The following is a 24,332-nucleotide window of genomic DNA, read 5'->3' on the forward strand; positions in this document are numbered from 1 at the left end:
TATACATATATACGACAGGCTTCTTTCAGTTTCTGTCTAGCAAATCCACTCACAAAGCTTTGGTCAGCCTGAGGATATAGTAGAAGACACTTGCCCAAGGTGCCACGCAGTGGGAATGAACCCAGAACCATGTGGTTGGTAAGCAAGCTACTTACCGCACACCCACTCTTGACAGAGATTACTTCACATATTTGTTTGTATATATATAAGTAGGAGTAGGTGGATAGTTGAATGACCAAAACAAGTTTGCTTTGCAATCATGTTGTCCTAGATTGAACTAGCTACACAACATATTGGGCAGATGACTTCTAGCATAGCCTTGATAGCAGTGGCTTGGTTTTTATTCATTAATTTTTATTTTAGTATTTTTGATATTTGTGTGCATTCATATGTAAGTGTTGATGGTACAATTTATGTACTTATATACGTTTCAATAGGTGGATGGTCTTTCTATCACAAACCATTCAGTGAGAGTGAAAAATCATGGCAAACAAAGCCAGGTACCTTTCTGCAGAGTGTGGAGACAGAAGACAGCAAATACAGGGTTGAATTTGTGGCAATATAATTAGGAGTTGAACACTTTAATTTTATACACATTAAAGGTCACATGAAAAGAAGTCCTTAGTCGTTATGGTTAATTAAAATAGTTCAGAGCAATAAAATGGAAGTGAACACAAAGAGATTTCTAGATAACAGTAATCAGATTCCAACCAAGGAGTTGAAAATTTAGAAAGATTATAGCAAATGAATAATTACAGCCTTTCATTTCTACCTGATATTATGGGAAAGGCTTCTACATGATTTTTCAACCTGTTAGAAATAACAGCTAAATCTCCCTCATCATTCCTCATCTTAAAAAAAAAAGAAGAGAGAACACATTGGACATGTAGTCCAAGATACCTCTAAGTAGATAGGATAGACATGGTAGGGATGCCTTTGATCATAGGTCTATTCCATCAAGGTTGACCTGGTGTTAAATGACAACAATCTGACATAAACAAGACATATTTGTGTCTCAATATGCCCGATGTACCTGGCTAATCTACTACCTTAACCCTTTCATTACTATATTTAATTTGAAACATGCTGCCTTCATTTCAATTAATTTTGAAAATAACGAATATAGTAAAATAACCTTATTTTTTTTTCTTTTCAAGTTAGTGCTTGGAACATAAATTAACATGGAATTCTGCTGGAAGATTTTAATTTAGATCTCTTTAACCCTTTAGCACTTAAACTAGCCATATTCAGCCCAAATATTTTATGTTTTATGTTCAAACCAGCCAGTTCTGATCTCTCACACTTACCCTACAATGTCATTCTAAAAATGTGATGATCACATTATTGGACTCTCAAAGCTATTAGACAATGCATGATTAATTCAAAACAATGTGAATAAATAATCATTACATTTGACAAAGTAATCTGAATACTAAAGGGTTAAACCAAGAAGTTTGTATCATAGAACAAGGTGCATTCTTAGGGGGTTGGTATCAAAAGAGTTAACCTTTTTGATACCAACCTGCCTCAGATCACTCCTGATTCTATGATACAAATTCACTGTTTTAAAATGATCTTAATTAAAATCTCCAATCAAAATTTTGCATTAATTTATATTCCAAGCACAAGCTTAATAACAACACAATTATTTTAATAAATTCTTCACTGGTTTTAAAATTAACTGAAACAAAGGCAGTGTATTTCAACAGAAATGTGGTAATAAAATGGTTAAAGTGAAGACTACACCTTCAAGTTCTAAATCTTAGAGTAGGATGCCTCAGTACAAAAACAAGTTGGAAATAGCTTAAATGCTGGATGCTGGTTAAATCTCCAGTCTGCTGCCTCCAGGTCTTAGGTTTACACAAACTGAGCTGACCCACAAACAACCCCAGAAAATATCACTACTACAAATCATACACATTTATACAAGTAAAAACATAGTTTTCTTCTTCTCATTTCATGGAGAGCACAGATGACCAGACATTCAGCTGACAATCATATTGAAAGCTTGAAGCTATGAGATAATGCTTCATTGTCATCGTCATCATTTAATGTCCATTTTCCATGCTGGCATGGGTTTGACCGGAACTGATAAGGCTAGGGGCTGCATCAAACTCCATCGTCTGCTCTGGCATGGTTTCTACAGCTGGATGTCCTTCCTAATGCCAACCACTTTACAGTGTGTACAGGGTGCTTTTTATGTGGCATGATGAATTCAAAACAATGCAAATAAATAAGTATTACATTTGATGATAATTTGAATGCAAAAGGGCTAAAAATTGGCAAGGTGCAATATGAGTGAGATTTGGTTGCTTATTTACTAGGTGGTTAGCATGCAAACTAGATGACACAGTTCACATAGTTGTACACAACAAATGGTTCATATCGGGTGGTGCAGATCCCCTAGAAGTGAATAGATGTCATGTGTTCTATGTTGTGTAATTTACATTTGCAGGTAGTGCCAGTACGGTGGAACTGATGAGTTTTTCATTAGTTTGTAGCAATAAACCAAATTCCTCCGGTATCCTATTCAAGAAAAATCTGTATTAATCTGCTTAACCCTTTCGTTACCAAACCGCCCGAAAAAGATTTTGGTTAATGTGACCAAACCGCCCAAACCCACCCATATTTACCTATTCATATTTAAATGAGAATATCAGAGCAAATCTCTTTAGTACATTCGTGAAAATAAGTGATTATACTTCGTAAACAGTTAATCTACAGTTTTGTACAACGATCAAAGTGTAATTTTAATTCCGTGAATTTTGGGAGATTTTTTTCCGAAATTTGTTCCTATTGTGTTTTCAAAATTTGTAATTCTGACAAAAAATGGATGCGAATCTCATTATATCAAGCAGCGAGTCAGAATTCGAAGGATTTTCTACTGAAAACCTTGATAAATCTAACTCTATGACTGAAAAAAAAAGCACGTGGTATTTGATAATGAATCTGATGTTTCATTTTCCGAAAGTGAAAACAGTGAATCCGAGAGCTCCGACAGCGATAAAGAAAATGAATTGGCACCTGAATGGAGTGAAAATTTAAAAACTGTTTCTTTCGTTGATTTTTCTGAAGAAACTGGACCAAGCCACAGACTTTCCCTGGAGAGTAAAGTGATAGACTATTTCTTTTTACTTTTTCCGATGAGTCTATTTGAACTCATTACGGCGGAAACGAACCGTTACGCTAAATGTAAACAAAGCGAAAGAAAGGATAGTTAGTGGTTTCCCACAACCTTAAATGAAATTAAGACTATTTTGCCATAAATATTATTATGGGTATCAGAAAGTTACCCAGAATAACAAATTCTATCGTAAAATTTTGTTGTATACCCAACTGAATATTAGCTAATAACCCATTTTCTATAGCGATGTTTGAACAAAATTTTAATAATTTTATATTTTGTTGAATTTACCTGTATCTACCTGCAATTAGAGTCACTTTGTGACAAAAATTATAGTATAGAATTGGTTGAGAACATTTCATTAAATTATCTTCCAAAAATCACATTAATATATTGATAAATAAAAAAGTTATAGTTGTTTAATGAAACCAGACTAAATTTATGATTATGTTAGAAATTAATTGAAACACATAAGGGGTGTATTTTGGTCAGAAATATAGTAACGAAAGGGTTAATCTAACAAGAACAAAAATTTCACATAATTCTATGGAATCTTTATCATTTGGAAGAAAAAAGATTGCATTCTGAATTTATGGTAGAATAAATCATAAATTTTTAAGAAAGAAAGAAAGAAAGAAAGAGAGAGAGAGAGAGAGAGAGAGAGAGAGAGAGAGAGAGAGAGAGAGACAAAATAGTTTATTAAATTAACCCCAGGACTTCAGTGGTACTATAGTTTATCGACCTCAGTAAAACAACAGGCAAAGCTGATTCCTGGTAGGATTTGAACTCAGATCATAGACATCTTTAAATAGCACAGGATATTTTTCTCTGGCACTCTGATAAATCTATATCTGGTGTCTGTCATTGGAATTGCAACTAGTTGGCAATCTCCATGTCATATGTCTGTACTCATTGAGCATGCTTGGCTTGTTTTTGATGCTGTGAATTCACTGGTTGGTGCTGGTTCAATCCTTTCCAAGTGAATGGCAATACAAGAAGTACCAATTCTGCAAATCCACTGCCCTTATATTATAATAATAATAATAACAACAACAACAACAATTTGTAGCATAGGTACAGGAAAAAGGCACAGTCAAATTAATTCTAGCATAATAGACAAATATAAAACAACTGACCTGCGCCAAAGGGACACTATCATCACTATCGTCGCTGCTCTCGCGGCTTGGTGAAGACGTGGAATTTGACGTGGCTGGTGATCCTTGCTTGATGGCAGTCTGGAATCCTAACTGTGTGGTCATCTGTGACTGGCTGATGGTCAACAAAGGCTGTTGTTCTCTCTGCATTAGTTCTGGTGGGTGCGACAAGTTTGCTGAGTAGAGGCCACCCAGGTCTGTAGGACATGACGTCGTCACCGTGTCAGTGGGGTATGTACTTTCTGAGGTTGACATAACGCTGTTTAACACACTGATATCAGGCACGTCCAGTGAGTTCTGTGGAGGGAACTTTGGTATCAATGACTGTTGGTTCTGGTTGAGTGAGTCCAGTACAGAACAGTCAACTGACAAGTCCGAGGAATGTGACAGAGGCTGTGTGAGGTTGTTTAGTTCAATGTCCAGAACTTGCTGGCCATGTAAGGCTCGTGTCTGATAGTTCAAGGCAGAATCAGCCAGCCCTAAAGGTGGAATGTTGAAGTCCTCATCTCCAAAACTTGGCGCATGGAAAGGCTAAAAGATAGGGAAGAAAAGATAAAAGGAACATTAGAAAACTTTTATATAAATAGGCTTTACATTAGCTACAACAACAACAGCAAAGAAACAAACTTCATAACATGACAGACTATCATGAAAATACAAAAACATATAAGTAATAATATTTTTATTCTCTTGGTTCCAGCCAATTAGCTATGTCTGTGCTGGGGTAAGTGACAATACAGTTATATACTAGGAAATAATAATTAGTACATAAAATACAGAAAAATATTGATTAGCATTTTATATCACTGGAAAATAAAATAAAAATTGCATAACATCACCATCATTTTAATGCCTACTTTTCCATACTTGCATGAACAGAGTTTATTGAGGCAAATTTTCTTCCTGTTGCCAACTCTCACCTGTTTCCAAGCAAGGTAATATTTCTCCATGGCTTGATATGTTTTTGTGCCGGAGACATGTAAAAGGCACCTGTGCTGGTGACATGTGAAAAGTACCTGTGCTGGTGACATGTAAAAGACACCCAAGTACATTCTGTGAAGTGGTTGGCATTAGGAAGGGGATCTAGCCGTAAAAACCAAACCAAAACTGACAGGAACTTGGTGCAGCTGTCTGGTTCACCAGTTCCAGTCAAACTATCAAACAGTGTAACCCATGCCAGTATTGAAAATGGATGCTAAATGATGATGATAATGATCATGAATGACATTCATTATATAATATATAAGAATATAATATATGTTTTATATAAATGGACCATTTCTTATTGCACAAGAGGCTGAATTTACATATGGGTAGTGAGAGTAGAATCAATGGACTCAATCCAGTCTTATTGATGCTTATCATATTGATTTAAACTCAAACCTTTAATCTGAGGGATTGGGATCATAGGATATTAAATATAAGCAAAAAAATATTTCCCCAGTCATTCTGTTGTCTTGGCTATCCCTGACTAATATCATGACAGATATTTATCTCATTAATAACAATAAACTATAATGAACGAGCCAGACAAGATAGAAGTCTACATGGTTGTTTGAGCTTTTTTTACAAACTTTTTTTTTACTTGTTTCAGTTATTGGACTGCAGCTGTGCAGGATTTTACTTGAACAAATTGACCCCAGGACTTATGTCTGGTACTTGTTGCATGGAGTTGAGTCAAATTGCTATTAACCCTTCAGTATTCAGATTAATTTATCAAATTTAATGCTTATGTATCCAAATTAAAAAAAAAAAAAATCAATCATGTAGTATCTTGTAGCTTCAAGATTTTGACGATGTGACTGTTTATTTTTAGAATGACATTGTAGGATAGGTATGAGAGGCTGGATCTGGCCAGTTTTAACATATAAGGGAATATTTGGGCTCGTTCAAATGTTGAGTGCTACTTTCTTTCGTTTGTCCACTTGTGTGTGTGTGTGTGTGTATATATATATATATATATATACCACCAACAATTGAGGAACGGCTACAATAGGCCGTTTGATTAATTTATATATATATATATATATATATATATATATGTATGACAAACTTCCAATTCCTACTCAAGTTCAATCACTAGGCACTGGTTGTCTGAGGACAATAACAGAAAACACTTGCCCAGGGTGCTGCACAATGGGACTGAAACCCAAAATCACAAGGCTGCAAAATGAGCTTCTTAACTACACATCCATGGGCAGCCAAATCTTTCTGAACCCACACTATACTGTTTTGGGAAAACAAAGAATACATTAGTTAAAGTAAGAGTGGCTGTGTGGTAAGTAGCTTGCTTACCAACCACATGGCTCCGGGTTCAGTCCCACTGCGTGGCATCTTGGGCAAGTGTCTTCCACTATAGCCTCGGGCCGACCAAAGCCTTGTGAGTAGATTTGGTAGACGGAAACTCAAAGAAGCCTGTCGTATATATATATATATGTGTGTGTGTGTTTGTCCCCCTAGCATTGCTTGACAACCGATGCTGGTGTATTTATGTCCCCGTAACTTTGGGCTTACAAAGAATAAGTTGATTTGCTCGACTAAAGGCGGTACTCCAGCATGGCCGCAGTCAAATGACTGAAACAAGTAAAAGAGTAAAGAGTATGGAATGCCTTTGATCATAGGTTTGTCTGCTGGATCAAAGCTGACTTAAGCCTAAGCAATGACAACAATACAGAAGTGCTACCGATGCCAAAATGGTAACTGTGACTGGAGAAAGGAACAGAGTATTATTGTATCAAAACCCCAGTACAATCCAGGATAGTTAGAGTGAAAGGCAAGTTGATCCTTGTGACATTTGAATCCAGAAATGAAAGAATGATGGAAACAAACTAAAATTAAAAGAACCCCCACCCTGCAAATCAAAACAACAACAACAACAAAAAATCTCAGGAAAAACAAAACAAGTATTTTCATCTTATTGTTTCAGTCAGCTACTGCCTTACAAAAGGCTCTAATTATCATAATTACTGAATGTGAAATGTACACATTTCATGTAATCAATGATTAAAGAAGAACATGAAATTAATTAGAAGGTAACGAACGTTGTTCCAGACAAGACAGAAAAAAGTTGTAAGTGCTGCTTTTTTTTCTTTTTCTTTTCTTTTTTTAGATTTCTAGTAATTGTCACAAAGGTAGGTAAGCAAGGCCCATCATCATCATTATTATCATTATCATTATCATTATTATTATTATTATTATTATGTAAGTTCAATTGAAAAGAAATATATCTACAATCAAATATTTCCTCTGCATCAAGAAATAAACAAACAGTCCCTTTCCTAGCAATACACACAAACATAACACACACACGGGGGGGGGAGATATGTGTGTGTGTGTGTGTGTGGGGGAGATGTGGTAGTGTGTGAGATTAGGGTTTATATAGCCATATATTTCAAGTGCAGCATTAATGAAGGGAGTGAGTGGGGTGTGACAAATGTGAGATAGGTAGGTGAGTGTATGTGCAGGGGGGAAGTAAGGGAAGGTGATTGATGGTGTGTATGTATGTACAGTGAGTGAAGAGGTGGTGGAAAGATAAAAGGGATGGAAAACACAATAAAAAAATAATATAACAAAAAAGAATAAAATACAAAAATGCATTATCTCTTGTGATGTTAGGCTGAGTATATAATTAAAGTTGTCCAGCACAGCTGACACACTGAATAATACAGCTTTCTTCTTGCTCTATCCCCAGCCTTCCTACTACTCCCACCGACACTCATATTAATAATGGTTTGTGAAGTGATAGGGGAGAAGGGTAGATGAGAAAACGGGAGTGGGGTGGGGGGTGTTCAACTTCCTCACCGCCGCCGCCACTACAAGTTATACCACTGCCAACAACACTATATAGCAACATCCCACCAACACCACCATCATCATCATCACTGGAAACAATACCACTGCTGATAACACTATAGCCACCACCACCACCACCACCACTGCCAACAACAACAACATAAACTGCTTCCATGACCACCACTACAACTAAAACTGGGAAGATCCCAATACTCCTCAATACTACCTCCTACACCAATGCTAGTACTTGATTGTCACTGTCGATATCACAACTACCACCAGTACTGTATCATTAGTTGCTGCTGCTGCTGCTGCTACTACTACTGCACCATCAATACCTCACCTATATTATCATCACCATCGATACTGGGGTCCCAATACCTTCCTGCACTAATGCTGACTATCATAACCATCGATACTGTCACCAATACTGTGACCTCTGACATCACTATTACCACCACCTTTACCATCAGCAATGCTGTGACCACTAATACCATCACGAATACCGGCCACCACCAATACTGTGACTGTCTCACTAATACCTTCCGTTCTGGCTGCAATCAGCACCAGAGCACAGCAGCTGTTGACCACCACTAAGGCATTAAAACTACAGTTTTGTTTAAGGATAAAAGTAGAACTCTATATGATCAAAGAACTTCACATATATTGATGGCAGAGTCAGGGTTTGGGGGCAAGATATGAGAGAGTGGGGAGCCGTTGTGGGAAAGGGAAGCTGCGTTGTGGTTCTTTAATGCAGTAGTGGTGGTGGTGGTGATGGTGATGGGAGAATGGAATAGATAAATATTTGATGGTATTGTCATAAAAACATTAACAAAAGAAAAAAGGAAAGCAGGACAGCAAATTTAAGAGAAAATATTTAATAGCTGGAATAATTTCCTTTTAGTAATAAGACAAGGTCTATTTTGCGTTGGTTTGGGAGATATAATTAATTGAACCGATGACCACAGTGTATATTAATTTATAGGCAACACTATCTTAAAAGGACAAAAGGAGGAATAGTTAATAAGACCTCAATGGAATTTGGACTGGAGCTTAAGGTTACTTAATTACATATCATAAATTACTTTATTCATGATGATGATGATAACTACGGTTGTAAAATAGACACACAAGAAAACAAAAACATAAATATCTTTTATCTTTTACTTGTTTCAGTCATTAGACTGTGGGCATGCTGAGGGACAGCCTTGACGAATTCTTAGTTGAATGAATTGACCCTAGTATTTATAGGGACATAAACAAACCATCACTGGTTGTCAAGCGGTGGAGAGGAACAAACATACACACGTACACACACATGATGGGCTTCTTTCAGTTTCCGTCTAACAAATCCACTCACAAGACTTTGGTCAGCCTGAGGGTATTGTAGAAGATGCTTGCCCAAAGTACCGCGCAGTGGGACTGAACCCGGAACTATGTTAGGAAGCTAACTTCTTACCACACAGCCACACTCGTGCCAGTTTGAACATACGATAGGTAGAATATTTGTGCTGGATAAGGCTGGTTTAAAATGCTCAAGGGAGTGTGAGACATAGAAAAACAATCTCTAACGGTCTGCTGCAATTGTTTAGTCTCAGGTCAATCTTGATGAACAAATCCACAATCAGAAACATTTAATCTATGAACACCGTTTTTAAGCTCTCTTGGACATTATTTTTAATGCACTCATTTCTTTAATCTGGTATGGTATAATTTGGGAGAGATTTAACTGCTACTTCTAGCAAGCTGAACTCTCATTGGTGGTAGTGTATACATGTGTGTGTGTGCACGTAGGTTCGCTCTGCTTGGAATAAAATTATAGCAATTAGAATAATAGAACCATACAACAGTTAACAAATTTTTGCCATTGAGCAAGCTGAGGGGAAGAATGTAACCAGTAAATTCTTCCAAAAGTGCCTTAACCCCTTCGTTACTGTATTTACTTTGAGATGCTCTGTGTTTCTTTCAATTACTTTAAATATAACAAAGAATTTAGTAAAATAACTTGGTTATCATTAAGCCAGTGTTAGGAACATAAAATGTGACTAAGGTTTGGTGGAAGATTTTAATTCAAAACTTATGAAAACAAGACATTTGTACTGTAGGGCCAGAGCCGGTTTCAGCTGGGTTGGTAATGAAAGCGTTAAAATGATATTAAACAAATGAAATGAAGGGAGGAATTTATGCCATTAATAATTAAATCAGTTCTTAATTGTGAAGGTGTGTGGCTTAGTGGTGAGGGTATTTTAGCTCATGAGAGTAAGGTTATGAGTTCAATTTCCAGTGGTTCATTGTATTCTTGAGCAAGATACTTTATATCACATTGCTCCAGTCCACTCCAGAGGTAAAAATTAAGTTGTACCTGTATTTCAAAGGGCCAACCATATCACATTTTGTGACATGCTAAATTTCCTTGAAAACTATGTTAAGGGTATGTGTATCTGTGGAGTGTTCAGCCACTTGAATGTTAATTTCTCTAACAGGCTGTTCCACTGAGTGGATCAACTGTAACACCTGTCATCGTAACCAATGGAGTTCCAGTTAGTTCTCAATTAAAGAAGAGAAAAAATAAAAACCAATCAAATGACATGTTCTTTCAAAGTAAGATGATGATTAATGAATGTGATTTATTATATGTCGTGTATCAATAAAAAGGTACAAATGACAACATGTGTGAAGTGTGTGTACTTAGCAATGAAAGAAAATGTCAGATGTTTGCTCTAATCTGGTTTATGCTAATTTCTAGTATAGGCACAAGTTTAAACATTTTGGGGAGAAATATGTATAATCAATTCCATTTTCTCCAATATTTGATTGGTATTTTATTTTGGCCACAAAAAGATGAAGCATTAAACTCATCATGCCAAGATTTGGACTCCTAATGCTTAATACCACAAGCACTTAATGGATTTTACCAATCCACTTAACACTTTAGCATTTACATTACTCTGTCAAATGTAATGCTTATTTATTCACATAGTTTCGAATCAATCAGGCATTATCTTGTAGCTTTGATAACTTTGATGATGTTATTGCTTATTTTTAGAATGGCATTGTAGGGTAGGTACAAGTGGTCAGATTTAGTCAGTTTGAATGTAAAGCAGGTAGAATAATTGGGTTGGATATGGTTGGTTAATTTGGTATTTAATAACAGCAGTACAGCTTAATGGACCACCATGTAGAGTTTAAGCCTATAGCAGAGCCAAGAAAAAAAAAGTGTTAATTCATAATTTATGAGGAGCTGACAAGGTTGGCCTACTGACTACAACACCACGAGTTAATACCTTACAGTTACAGACATTGTTCAATGTGTGTTGCCTTCTAATTTGTCAGAGCAACAAACAGCAGTTGCATCCTTCTGTATGGATAACACTAAGAAAGGCAAACCAGTTGTGAAAAGTGTTTCAACAAAGACTGTCTCAAGAAAAGAAATCAAAGATGAAATAAAAACTACTAAAATTCTGGTAGTGCCATAATAGAAAAAACTTGGTTGCAGCTGGATAATGAGAGTATCTGTATAGGCGCCCAACCTGCTAGAAATAGAAGCCAAATCTCTCTCTCTCAAATCAAACTTAATGTAAAGTGAGAAGGAAATGACTGGAACATCTTTGATTCTAAGTCTACTTAGATGAGAGTTGATTCCAGGGTAAGGATCAAACAATTTCTGTCATATAAACAAATATTGTATAAGAACTCTAATGGCTGTAGATTCTGTTTGACTCTCTTCCCTTAAAGATCTATTCCTGTATTAAACTAATCTCTTCAAACTATTAATCTCCTCTATCAATCTTTATTACGTTACCCAGGTTCCTAAAATAGGTTAAAGAGAGACAATAAGAGGGAAGGAATATGTACGGGGATTAGGTAAGGATCAGAGTTTAATCTCTTACTCGACTAGATAAGCCCAGCATTGCGCTAGGAGTTAACATAAAATACTGGCTGAATCAGTATGACATGAGAGATGATGGCATAGCATGACATGGGAATAATTTTACATAACTTTACAATGTCTAGACAACTGCTGAGAACACAAGGAAATGGTATTAGGTGGTGATTAAGCTAGAGGAAGGTAAAGGAAAAGGGGTTGATTTAATACAAGGAAATGTATGACCCAGATAGTATAAAACATGTGAATAGTTGTGAAGGCATTGATACAGAAATGGTTGTTGTTGTTGTTCTTCTTCTTCCAATCAGGACTCACACCATTAGCCACAAAGAATAATCTCTAATTCGAGCCTACTCTAAGCTTCTAAGAATGCGTGTGGCAACTTGAAGATCCACCCACCATACGCGATAGACTGGCAGTTGCACAGGCACGAAAGCTACGTTGTTATCCTCATTCCGTAAATGGTGGCTTTTAATGGGTGGAGGGCTGAACCATCCTGGGGTACAGAGAATTCACAATCTAGACTAGGGTCTGAAAGTTTACCACACCATAGTGGGTCACACCATGGTTTCTCTACTTTGTGGCAGAAGTAGGAAGAAAGAGTGAAAGTTGTGGTGAAAGAGTACAGCAGGGTTCCCCCCCACCCCCGCCGGAGCCTCGTGGAACTTAGGTGCTTTTGCTCAATAAACACTCACAAAGCCCACTATGGGAATTGAAACCGCCTTCTTACAACGGCTAGTCCACTGCCCTAACCACTGGGCCATTGCATTTCCACTGCTGTTGTTGTTGTTAGTTCCAGATCAGCTCTGATAAAACAAACCTATAGCACATCTTCTATTCTTTTACTAGTTTCAGTCACAGAACTATGGCCATGCTGGGGCACTATAGCTATCTTAGTTTGATGTTTATTTTACTGAATTGCTAATTTAAACTTTTTGATTAAATATCAGCTGTTAACAGAGATAAACATAAATACAGAGAGTGGCCTATATTACTCTGGCCTCTGTAGTATATTTCCAACTTTGAAAAGAAAATGTAAAGAAATAAATGGCAATCAAACAAATGGATACAGTTGTAAAAACAAAAAAATTACAATCTGCGAAGCACACAAGAAAAATGTTTTGTAAATGTTAAATGGCAATAACAAAATTACCACCACCGCCAACAACAACAACAGCTTATTTAATGATGTTGCACACCAAATAGGTGATAGAGATTAAATCACTTTCAAGACAACAGAAAAAATATATCAAAAAGAGAGTACATCTTTGCTCAAGGTATTTAACCAATAAAAGCAAGGAGGAAACTGACACAGTTCTGTCCACAAAAGAAGTTTGGTCAGTGTGTGACAAGATGCTTGTTCTCTTAATGGAAGCAGGATGGTGGCACGTAAAAGCACCCACTACACTCTCGGAGTGGTTGGCATAAGGAGGGGCATCCAGCTGTAGAAACTCTGCTAGATCAAGATTGAAGCCTGGTGCAGTCATCTGGTTCCCCAGCCCTCAGTCAAATCATCCAACCCATGCTAGCATGGAAAGCGGACGTTAAACGATGATATTAAGGTAGGGCTTGAGAATGATATGCTGACCTGCAGGATAGTGCTGCAGTATGGAGGTAGAGGAGAAATATAAGGGTCACAACCAGAGACATTGGTGCTGAATGGATAGAGTGTGAGAGGACATCCAGATGTGATGACCTCTTGAAGACTAAACAACTACACTGGAATTATAGCTGATAACAGAAGCAGAGAAATGAGCAACCAAACAAATGGTGCAGCACAAGAGCCTAAGCCACACCAGGTATTTGAGAGAAAGAGAGAGGCTAATAGACAGCAGATGCTCATTATTTCCCATACCTGCTGTTCCTGTTATATACAACCACTTATTTCAGGTCCAAGGGTAATAAGAATGAAGCAGAGACAAATGGAATAATCACATTCCCCACTGACATCACCACCCGCAGGGGCTGACAAGGTAGAACCTCCTCCAGCACAAAGCCAGCCAAAATCTCTTCAACCGGTAATTCTGTTCCAATATCTTGCAGCAATGGAAGAAGAGATAGCAAAATGGCACCTGGAGAACTATGAGAAACTGAGACAGCATAATAAAATAAATAAAAAATGAAAAAGAAAAGCCACAACAGAAAGCAAGTAGGATGCTGGAAATCCCTGCATGAAAATGAAAAGGATCTTTCCCACTTCCTGGGAGAACTTGAGGGAATAGCTGAATTATGAAAGAGGACATGAGGAATATTGTGCTGGTTGAAGTGCAGATGGGAGTTGGGGCAATAAGAATGAACACAAAAATATAACAATTTTGGTGAAAATAGCACCACAAGTCCAAAAAGAAGTGAATTATTCAAACCTTAAAGAACTCCTCTCAACACATGGCTATGATGTTACCCCACTACTCCTGCACATGATCAGAGATGCACATATTGTCAGCCACTAAGGGATATGCTCAACTGGTTAAGGTTCAGCTAAAGACAAAAATGCTCATAAAGCACTCAATTTGCAGAACATGATTGAAATAAAAACATTAATAATAATGGCAATGTCCTGATTATGCTTAGGTGGCAGTATCTTACATCTTTTGGGATGGGTCACCTATATTTGTTTTGTGAACTATATTTTCTACCTGTTTTAATATATTGGTTTCAAATTTTGGCACGGGGCTAGGAATTTCAGGGAAGGGGTTAAGCTGATTATATCAACTTCAGTGCTCAGCTAGTACTTATACCCGCAAAAGAATGAAAGGCAAAGTCGACCTTGAGGGAGTTTGAACTCAGAGTGTAAAAACAACAAAATGCCACTAAGCATTTTGCCAGGTGGGCTCACGATTCTACCAGCTCAAGACCTTTACCTATTTTAATATATTACATTTTCCTTCAGTCCCCATTTATTGCTTACTAGCAGCATAGCCCAGCGTTGACCGGGTATGTAAGAACCCCTAGTAGGCAACGACTTGCGGCTGCAGCTGCGATTAGCAGAAGTATGCAAAGGTTATGTTGTCTTGACATGTTTTCTCTCGTTGACTGCTTGAAATGGCGGAATTTATAAATTTTTTTCAGAACTGGGGGAACTTTTCAAACTTTTCGCTGCGTTAGTTTTGAATTATGACATTGGGCTATGTGTGTGTCAAGTTTCATCAGAATCGGTTGAAAGCCGTGGTCAGGGTGAGGGTACAACCTGACAGACACACAGACAGACAACCTGCCTTTTATATATAGAGAAGATTCGTATACTCCCATGATTTGGTCTGTATGTATGGGCCCTTGTGGCAGATAAAGAAAAGATTTGTTAAGCTAACTGTGGCTGGCATGTAGGTCAGCTTTTGATCATTATTATTATTATTATTATTATTATTATTATTATTATTATTATACAAGCAAACTACAAATGTTAATTTAGGAATATTTAAAAAGTTAAAAAAAAAAAGGATTTAATTAATTTTCTACATAATCATTCTTAAAAAAAATTAATGGAAACTAAAAACAGAAAAAGTTAGGAATATATTTTTTAAAAAATTAATTAAAGGTTTAATCGATGTAGACAGATGATTTAATTAGCTTAATGATTTCAATTTTAGTCATAAGGCTGTTATTTTTTTTTTTTTTTTACATTAAGTCAAAGAGGTGGGGAAAGTAGTAATACAACCTCATTATATTACTGATACTAATTTTATTCATGTGCTACAACTTGCACAGTGAAATCTAAAGAGTACGGAATATCTTGTATATCTCAGTTTTTAAAATAACTAAACCATATTTTTGAATGTTGTAATATGTGACCAAAAGGGTTAGCATTAGGAATAGGGTGGGGGTGTCTAACTCGTACTAGCAAGTGGACATATGGAATATTTATGAACCAGCGAAGATCTTGCATGGTTCCTATATATGCTGGAGGGAGCCAGTCAGATGTCCCTTAACCCTTTTGTTACTGCATTTATTTTGAGATGCTCTGTATTTCTTTCAATTACTTTAAATATAACAAAGAATTTAGTAAAATAACTTAGTTATCATTCAGCTAGTGTTAGGAACATAAATTGCGACAAAGGTTTGGTGGAAGATTTTAATTCAAAACTTATGAAAATAAAATATTTGTACTAAAGAGCCATAGCCAGTTTCAGCCGGGTTGGTAATGAAAGGGTTAAGCTTTTAACATTTAAAGAGGCTATATCTGGCCCAAGTATTTTATCTGTTTTATGGTCAAACTGGACAGATCTGGTATCTCACACCTACCCTACAATATCATTCTAAAAATAATGAATCACATTATTGAACATTTCACAGATACATGTACTCTTAATGTTCTCAGGGAGTTTCAACACGACACAGGATATGACAAGGATGGCCCTTTGAATTACAGGTACTACTTAATTTTTGCTAGCTGAGTAGACTGAAGCAACATGAAATAAAGTGTCTTGCTCAAGGACACTGCGTGCCACCTAGACTTGAACTCATGACCTTAGGATTGTGAGCTGAATACCATAACCACTAAGCCAGGCACCTCACACTTATTATAAAAGGTATCATGATTATATAGCATCCATCTGTGACCATTCCGTCTATGCTGTGTTTATACTGCTCTAAAATTTAAAATTCAAATATGGGGGCTTCATTTTAAAACTAGCTAAAAAAAAAAGTCCTGCTGAGTGAGATTTGGCTGCTACATTGGGCATGTCAAGCAATTACATATGTTTTTGGAGTAAGCCTTAGCCTTTATCTTCAATTACAATTCTAGTGGCAGGTGCTTTTGTTTTGGTTTTTAAATTCCAGAATACTTGTCCCATTGTTAATTACTTCACCATAGAGAGAAATAGAAGTCTACTTCAAGTAATGAGACCAAAGCAAATGAAATGAGGTATCTTAAAAATTCTGCAGTGGAGTTAGAACTGATTATTCATGGAGATAAGGAGGAGTATCAATATGCATTCAATATATTTACCTTTCAAATAGGAAAATAAAAGCAGAGTATGTATGCTTGTGTCACATACACTCAACACATAACTGAAGAAGGTAGAAACTGAAGTAGTAAAGATACTGGTACAGTTTAGATGTGCTTAAAGTATATTTGACTTTAGAGCTTGAGGAAATTAATCCAATCTCATATGTCAGTTGAGATAGCTGACAATACAGCAGCAGAACTAACTGGGGTTTGGGAAGAGTTTGTAGATAGGAGCGGGGCTCCAAGAGACACCACAGGCTTGCTTTAGTTTTTGATTTCCAAGGAGTTCTGTGGGACAAAAGCAAACAAAACTATGAAATACAAGGAAGTAGATGGACATACACACACACATACATACAGAGAGAGAGAGGAAAATAAGCTTTCACATACAGAACTGTATTGAAATTGCCATAAAGAAAATGAAACAACATACATGCACACAGCAACAACAACAACAAACTTCTCATGTGTAGTTAATGACTTTTTGGACAAGAGAAAAATAATAGGCATTTACAAAAGAGGTCTAATTGAATTTTCTAATAAGCTAAATAAAGTGTTGGGAATAGAAATGTGGCTTGTTATAGAATTTATTCTCAGAGTTGAATGAAACGGTAATTACAATAATGGCGGAAGACAAATAGACAATTGAAAGCATTGAGAAATGGGAAAGAATCTCAAAAGAATTGTTAAGTGGATCACACACAGGAATCCTTTGAGATTTACAGCGAGAGCAAGCTGCCGTGGAATATAGAAGAAGTGATGTTGTAGTTGATAGGATTGAAATGAAATTGAAATATTTGAAGAACAAAGAAATAAATAAATGAAGAAATAAAGATTTTTCTTTAATGAATCAATATGAAGAATGGAGAATTATGAAGGAATATTGAATGCTGACTACCTAGGTTGGAACCAGAATAAATTTGTCAACTGATTTAGCATAATTATCATTATCACTATTATTATTATTCCACCAAGGTCGAATTTGGCTTTCATTCTTTCAGGGTTGACAAAATAAAATACTAGAAAGCATAAGGGTTGATTTAATCAACATAGCTCCTCCCACAAAAATTTTTGGCCTTGAGCCTTGTGCCAAAAATTTTAAGGGGGGTGGGGAGATAAGCTGAGAAACGGCTATTATTATTGTTTTTATTAATCAACACCTTTATAGAACTACATATTTTAAAACTTCCTTTTGTGTGTACATCTCTCTCTCTCTCTCTCTCTATATATATATATGTTTTCCTTGTTTCAATCACCTGACTACAGCCACCTCAAAGGGTTTTAGTCAAACAAATCGATTCCAGGACTTATTTTTGAAGCCTAGTACTCATTGTATTGGTCTCTTTTGCCAAACCACGAAGTTATGGGGACATAAACACACCAACACCAGTTGTGAAACGGTGATGGGAGGACAAATACAGATGCACACACAAATATATACATATATATGACATGCTTCTTCTGGTTTCCATCTAATGAATCCACTCACAAGGCTTTGGTTGGCCTAAGGCTATAGAAAAGACATTTGCCCAAGGTGCCATGAAGTGGGACTGAACCTGGAACCATGTGGTTGGGAAGCAACCTTCTTACCACACAACCACGATATATATATTTTCCATCTATGACTGCTTACATTAGACTTCCTGCTTGAACATGACAATATTCATTAGATTGATACTTCAAAACTCTGATATATATATATATATATTCGGCCAGATAAGTCATCACTGAACTGTCTGATGATGGCTTAGCTTGCCAAAACTCCAAAGTCACCAAGACAATTCTACTTAAAGAATAATTTGTACTCTACCAAATATATTAATTGAAAACTGTTTTTACTATAAGACAAAAATATATATATATATATTTATATATATACACATATACACACACACACACACACACACACACACATACATATACATTTGACATGGGCAATTCTTTCTCGGTCAAATGACTGGGTGGAATTGCATGAAAAATTACACAGATGTGTTGAATGATCTGGTGGTGATGCTGGGCTTTGTATTTTTTCATAGCTCCCATGGTTACTGAGATAATCTACTATAATAATACTCTTGTATTTATGAATGAGAAAGGAAGGGGTGATAGATGAATAAGGAAGGAAGGGGTGAGCGTTTCAACTCTGCGTGAATTTGTGTATGTAAAAGGGGGTGTATATGAATGTTTGTGTGTGCATGTGTGTGCATGTGCAATAGAAGTGGGAGGGTTCATCTTTGCTTAGTATTTGGGTTTATTTTTTTGATTTGGTTGAATCTTAGCTGGTTTTGTTTTTGTTGGTCAGTTATTTTTAGTGTTTTGACTGAAAAGTCATTCTAAAATTGTTTTTTAACATAAGCGTGCCCAAACAAGTAAAATGCTTACACAGAGTAGGTTTTACAGCTACATTATCCAAACCAACTGGGTGAAACCAGGCATTAGCTGCTAGTATATATATATATGCAGGTGTTACATAAAATGTGCTGGTGCCATGTATAAAGCACCCTTGCTGGTGCCACGTAATAGGCACCCAGTACACTCTATAAAGTGGTTGGCATTAGGAAGGGCATCCAGCTGTAGAAACCATGCCAAAGCAGACAATTGCAGCCTGGACAGCTCTTTGGCGGGCCAGATCCTGTCAAACCATACCTCATGGAAAATGGATTGATGACGACGTTATATATATAAAACATGATCATCATATTAAAGTCCATTTTTCCATTCCTGTTGCCAACTGTCACCTGTTTGCAAGCCAGTAATATCTTCCTCATGGCGAGGCATATTTTCACTGGAAATAAAAGACACCATTTGCATGATGACGCCTATTTAGAACTATCATGCAATGTCAAGATGATGATGCACACACACACATACACATAATGAGATTCATTCAGTTTCTATCTACCAAATCCACTTGTAAGGTCTTGGGTTAGCCTAAGGCCATAGTAGAAGATATGCCCAGGGTAACATGCAATGTGATTGAACTCAAAATCAGGTAGGCTGGAAGCAAATTTCTTAACCACACAGCCATGCCAGAGTCTATATCTATGTATGAATGTGTGTGTCCACGCATGTGTGTAGATGGATAAAGTTTTTATTAGTGCTATTATTTTCATGCTTGGATGAATTAACCATTATGATAAGAACAATACCCTCTGTCACTATACAAACAGTGCAGATCTGTAGTTAAGATTAATATGTGTATCAGAGCATGTAAATCAACAGAGCAGTGGAACTTTGCCATGTTCCAAGGACAAAAGCAATCAGACCAGGGTATACTTCAACTGATACCCATCTTGCATTTATTTAAACAAATACATCTTGGAGTTTAACAGTGTAAACCAACCACCCTGAATCCAATTTGGATCAAGTTAAACATGCTTCCCACCTCCCAACACCTTTTTTTTTAATAACAAAATCTGGAACTAATCACACACGCACACAGCTCATACATGCCCTGGTTCCACTCTGAAAGTGGAGTGGGCAGCAGTAAGGGCATATTTTTATCTGTAGCACACAGAGGTACAAAGATCACAAACGCATGCACAGACACACACACACACCAATTATACAGTGTGCTTGTGGGTTAATGAAATGAACTATGTAGCAACACAGTTCAATAGTGCACAACTAATGTATTTATGTCTAGAGGCGTACAGAAGGTTATTAAAATGCCAATGATTCATATACGAATACTTGTTGTTTAGCTCTGGGTCAACACAATTTTACATTCTGTGAACTTTTTCATCATCTCAGCTATGAGAGCAAGGACACACACACATTTATATTACACACACACACACATATTTGTGTATATGTAGTGTGCAATAGCATGTGTACTCTGACAGAATAATCCAAATATTGTCAACAAAGCAGGAATTTTGTTAAAAAGGTAACATAATGCTTGGATAGAAGAAAGATTTACCATGATGGTTGTTATGAAGATTAACATTAAATGATAACACTGCAACAAGTTTTACTAAAATTTTTGTTATCATATTTTTTTTCACATCTATTTATTACTAAAATTCAGTGTCTGTTCCAAAGAATGATATTACTTTTTGTATCATCAACCATTTTTAGATTTATAACCCTAATTCTGACTTCCATTTTTCTGGAGAGTGACTTGCTCTCTGGTGAACAGCTCTTTAACCAAGAAATCTAAAATCGTCTTTACATATCTAAAAACCGTATTTTTCTATTTCATAGCATTTTCTGGAGTTATTCACAATGCTGTGGAATATAGCAATTAGAGAATACAAAAAGGCCACCAGATATACTGTTATACTTTTAGATACAATGTTGGAACCAAATAAATATAAAAATGTGAAAGGTACTAAATTCTAGATAACATACAAACTATATTAAAATGTAGTCTATTTGGTGACCAAGACAAATTTTAAATCCCACCTCATGTAATATGTAGAAGTTGTTAATCTACTTTAGATCGAAAAATTATTTGCATGGTGCATGAGATCTGAAATGATGATTTATGCAGTTATTCTTAATATGTTCAGGAAGATTCAAATATGCTGGTTGCTGTTGCATATGTCACAGGAGAACAACTTCTCTATTTTATGATGACAGTCTGTTTGCAACACACATGGCTCACAAGCAAGCTCAAAGGTCAAGCTGCTTCTGGCTGATGAGGTACAACATGTTGAAACACTTGTGTCCCTGAATCCCTTGCACCAATGAGCCGGGTATGTTGTGAACACACAACCATCATAAAAGCGAGAAGTTCTTCTGTAACATACACAACAGCAACCAACATATTTGCATTTGAGTCTGCTGGAATGTATTGAGAATAAACATGCAAATTACTGTTTATTTTAGGTTAAGAATTACAAGAAAAGCTAAGCTCTCTGCTATTTTCAGAATATGGAGAGAGCTGAAGAACCCCCTCAGTGACTGTTATTTCTATTTCTTTGATATTATAAAGCCCAGAGAAGTTAATGGAAGGTAGGCTCTTCAGTGACAAGGTTTAAAAGAGTGTATTTTAACAGGGGAAAATTACAGGACAACTGTAGACCAGAAAAAGTATGCATAATTAACAATTTATTTTCATGTTAGTGGAGATCTATGTTGTAAAGATGTGAACGGTTTATTTTCTACAGTTGGTCAAATGAAGACCAAATGAAATAATACCAATACTGCTGGGATAGTGCCATGATGCAGGACTATACACAAAGAAAAATATATAGACATATATATACATGGCATATATATATGTTGATCATTCATTTTTATACTTTTTGAGATCTAGTTATATGTTTTATAAAAATATATATTATTTGTTATTTATGTTTTGGGTTATGTCTATCACTGTTTGAGTTTCATAATAGTGGTTTTATCTCTAATTTATATTATATATATATATATATATATATATATATATATTGTCCAATGAAGGGGAACGTGGAACTGAGTAAAATTTTAGTGATATTTTTGCTGCTTTTTAATAAAGTATACACACACACACACTCACACATATGGTCCATCATTCAAAAAGATGAAAGTATTCATAAAAGGGAAGTGCAATCTTCAAAGCACATTTAAAAGTTTTAAACTGTTTTATATTTTCTGAGTGCGACATAGAAAATGCTGAGCAAATTAAGCATGAAATTTATTCATTTTTTTTTCTTCAACATAGGAATAAAAACGAAGCCAACACCTAGTTCTCTAAATGAAGGATGCATTATAAAAATAATACAAAATTAAAATTATTTCCAAATATTATTGATGGCAGGGGAAAAAAAAAAATTTTTTTGAGTTCAGCATAATAAAATACATATAAATAATAAAAATTCAGATAACAAAATTTGATACCATATATTGTTAATAATAATTAGAGAAGTGGACATTTTCATAGTAAGAATTCCCTGTGTTACTGTTGTTTAGCCTATGTCAGCCCAGATGCACAGATCCAGTAGATCTATGATCGAAAATATATCTGTAACTAATCCATCATTTAGAGGGTTTGATTTGAGGAAGGTTTGGTTGTGTGAAGGTCAAATAATCATCTATTTTCTGCTATTTGTTTTAGTCCCTGAATGGTGACCTTTGAGGGGCACCACCTTGAAGGGTCTAGTTAAATGAATTGATCTGAGTACTTACTTTTCCAACTATGGCATTTATTCTATTGATCTCTTTTGCCAAACTGCTAAGTTAAAGTGATATAAACCCACTAACACATATTGTTAAGTAATGGTGGGGAACGAACACATATATACACAAAGGGCTTCTTTGAGGGTCTGTCTACTAAATTCACTCACAATGCTTTGGTTGGCCTGGAGCTATAGCAGAAGACACAAACTCAAGGTGACTCACAGTGGGACTGAACCCCAAACCACACAGTTGGGAAGCAAGCTTCTTAACCACAAAGCCACACATGTGCCTAACCATGTAGAGGTTTCGTCAATCTCTACATAAATAATTAAACTGATATAAGACTTAATTAGGCCTTGCTGGTATACTAAGCAAAGAGGACATATAGATGAAACCAGGCTATGGACCCCAGTTCAATTAACATAAAATAATAAAACAGAAAATACTTCAAGATATGATGAAGTAGAGCATAAGGTACAGATCAATATTCTCAACATTGAAACTGACATTTGTTAAATATCTGCATATCTTTTATTGTCTCAGTCATAGGGCTGTGGCCATGCTAGGGCACCAGCTCAAAGGATCTAATCAAACATCAACCTCAATACTGTTTTTTTTTTTGGAAGTCTGGTACTTATTCAATTGGTCTCTTTGTCCAAACAGCTGTTATGGTGATGTAAACAAAACATGGTTGTCAAGTGTTGGTAGTGTGTGTGGGAGAAACACAAATACAAAGACACACACACACTAGACTTTCACAGTTTCCATGCAATTCATTTATAAGGCATTCATTGGCCCAGGGCTATTGTAGAAGATACTTGCCAAAGGTGCCACACAGTGGGACTGAACCTAAAACCATGTGGTTGTGAAGTGAGCTTTTTAACCCACACAACCATGCATGTAAAGAAGTTTACACAGATAGGTGTAATATGTGTACATTCTATAATGCAATGTAGCAATTTGCTAAGTTCTGATCAACTTTTGAAGGACCACTTGAACATGGATTTGATACATTCATCAAGCTCAAACTCCTTATTGGTGATGGAGTTCATGAGGTTTTGCAGTTTGTAAAAAGTTTTCAAACCTTGTCTTTGAAAAGATGCTGCTATCAGAGAGCAAGTGATAGGTTTTGGTTTTCTCAACTTTGTAACAACTTCCTATATTTTTAAGTATTAATTTCTATTGGGTTATGTACTTCAAACAGAAGATAGTGTACAAAACACATATTCAGATTGATCTTAGCCTTGTTCTAATTAAAACATTTCCTTTGTTTTAATTAGTTTTGAAAATAATGTCATTGGTGCTTTGGGATATAAGTTAAGAAGA

General features: G+C 36.0%; 1 protein-coding gene across 3 annotated transcripts in view; it reads right to left on the reverse strand.

Annotated features, from left to right (window-relative positions):
- The window catches only part of LOC115221485 (TOX high mobility group box family member 4), a 130,935-nt gene that overhangs the window by 28,702 nt on the left and 77,901 nt on the right, over window positions 1-24,332 (reverse strand). For all 3 annotated transcript variants that reach the window (XM_036510849.1, XM_029791679.2, XM_036510850.1), the window contains one exon: window positions 4,261-4,809. In XM_036510849.1, coding sequence (XP_036366742.1) covers window positions 4,261-4,809 — 549 coding nt within the window. The remainder of the gene's footprint in view (window positions 1-4,260; window positions 4,810-24,332) is intronic.

This window comes from Octopus sinensis, linkage group LG18 (assembly GCF_006345805.1).
Source record: "Octopus sinensis linkage group LG18, ASM634580v1, whole genome shotgun sequence".
In the NCBI taxonomy this organism is placed as follows: domain Eukaryota; kingdom Metazoa; phylum Mollusca; class Cephalopoda; order Octopoda; family Octopodidae; genus Octopus; species Octopus sinensis.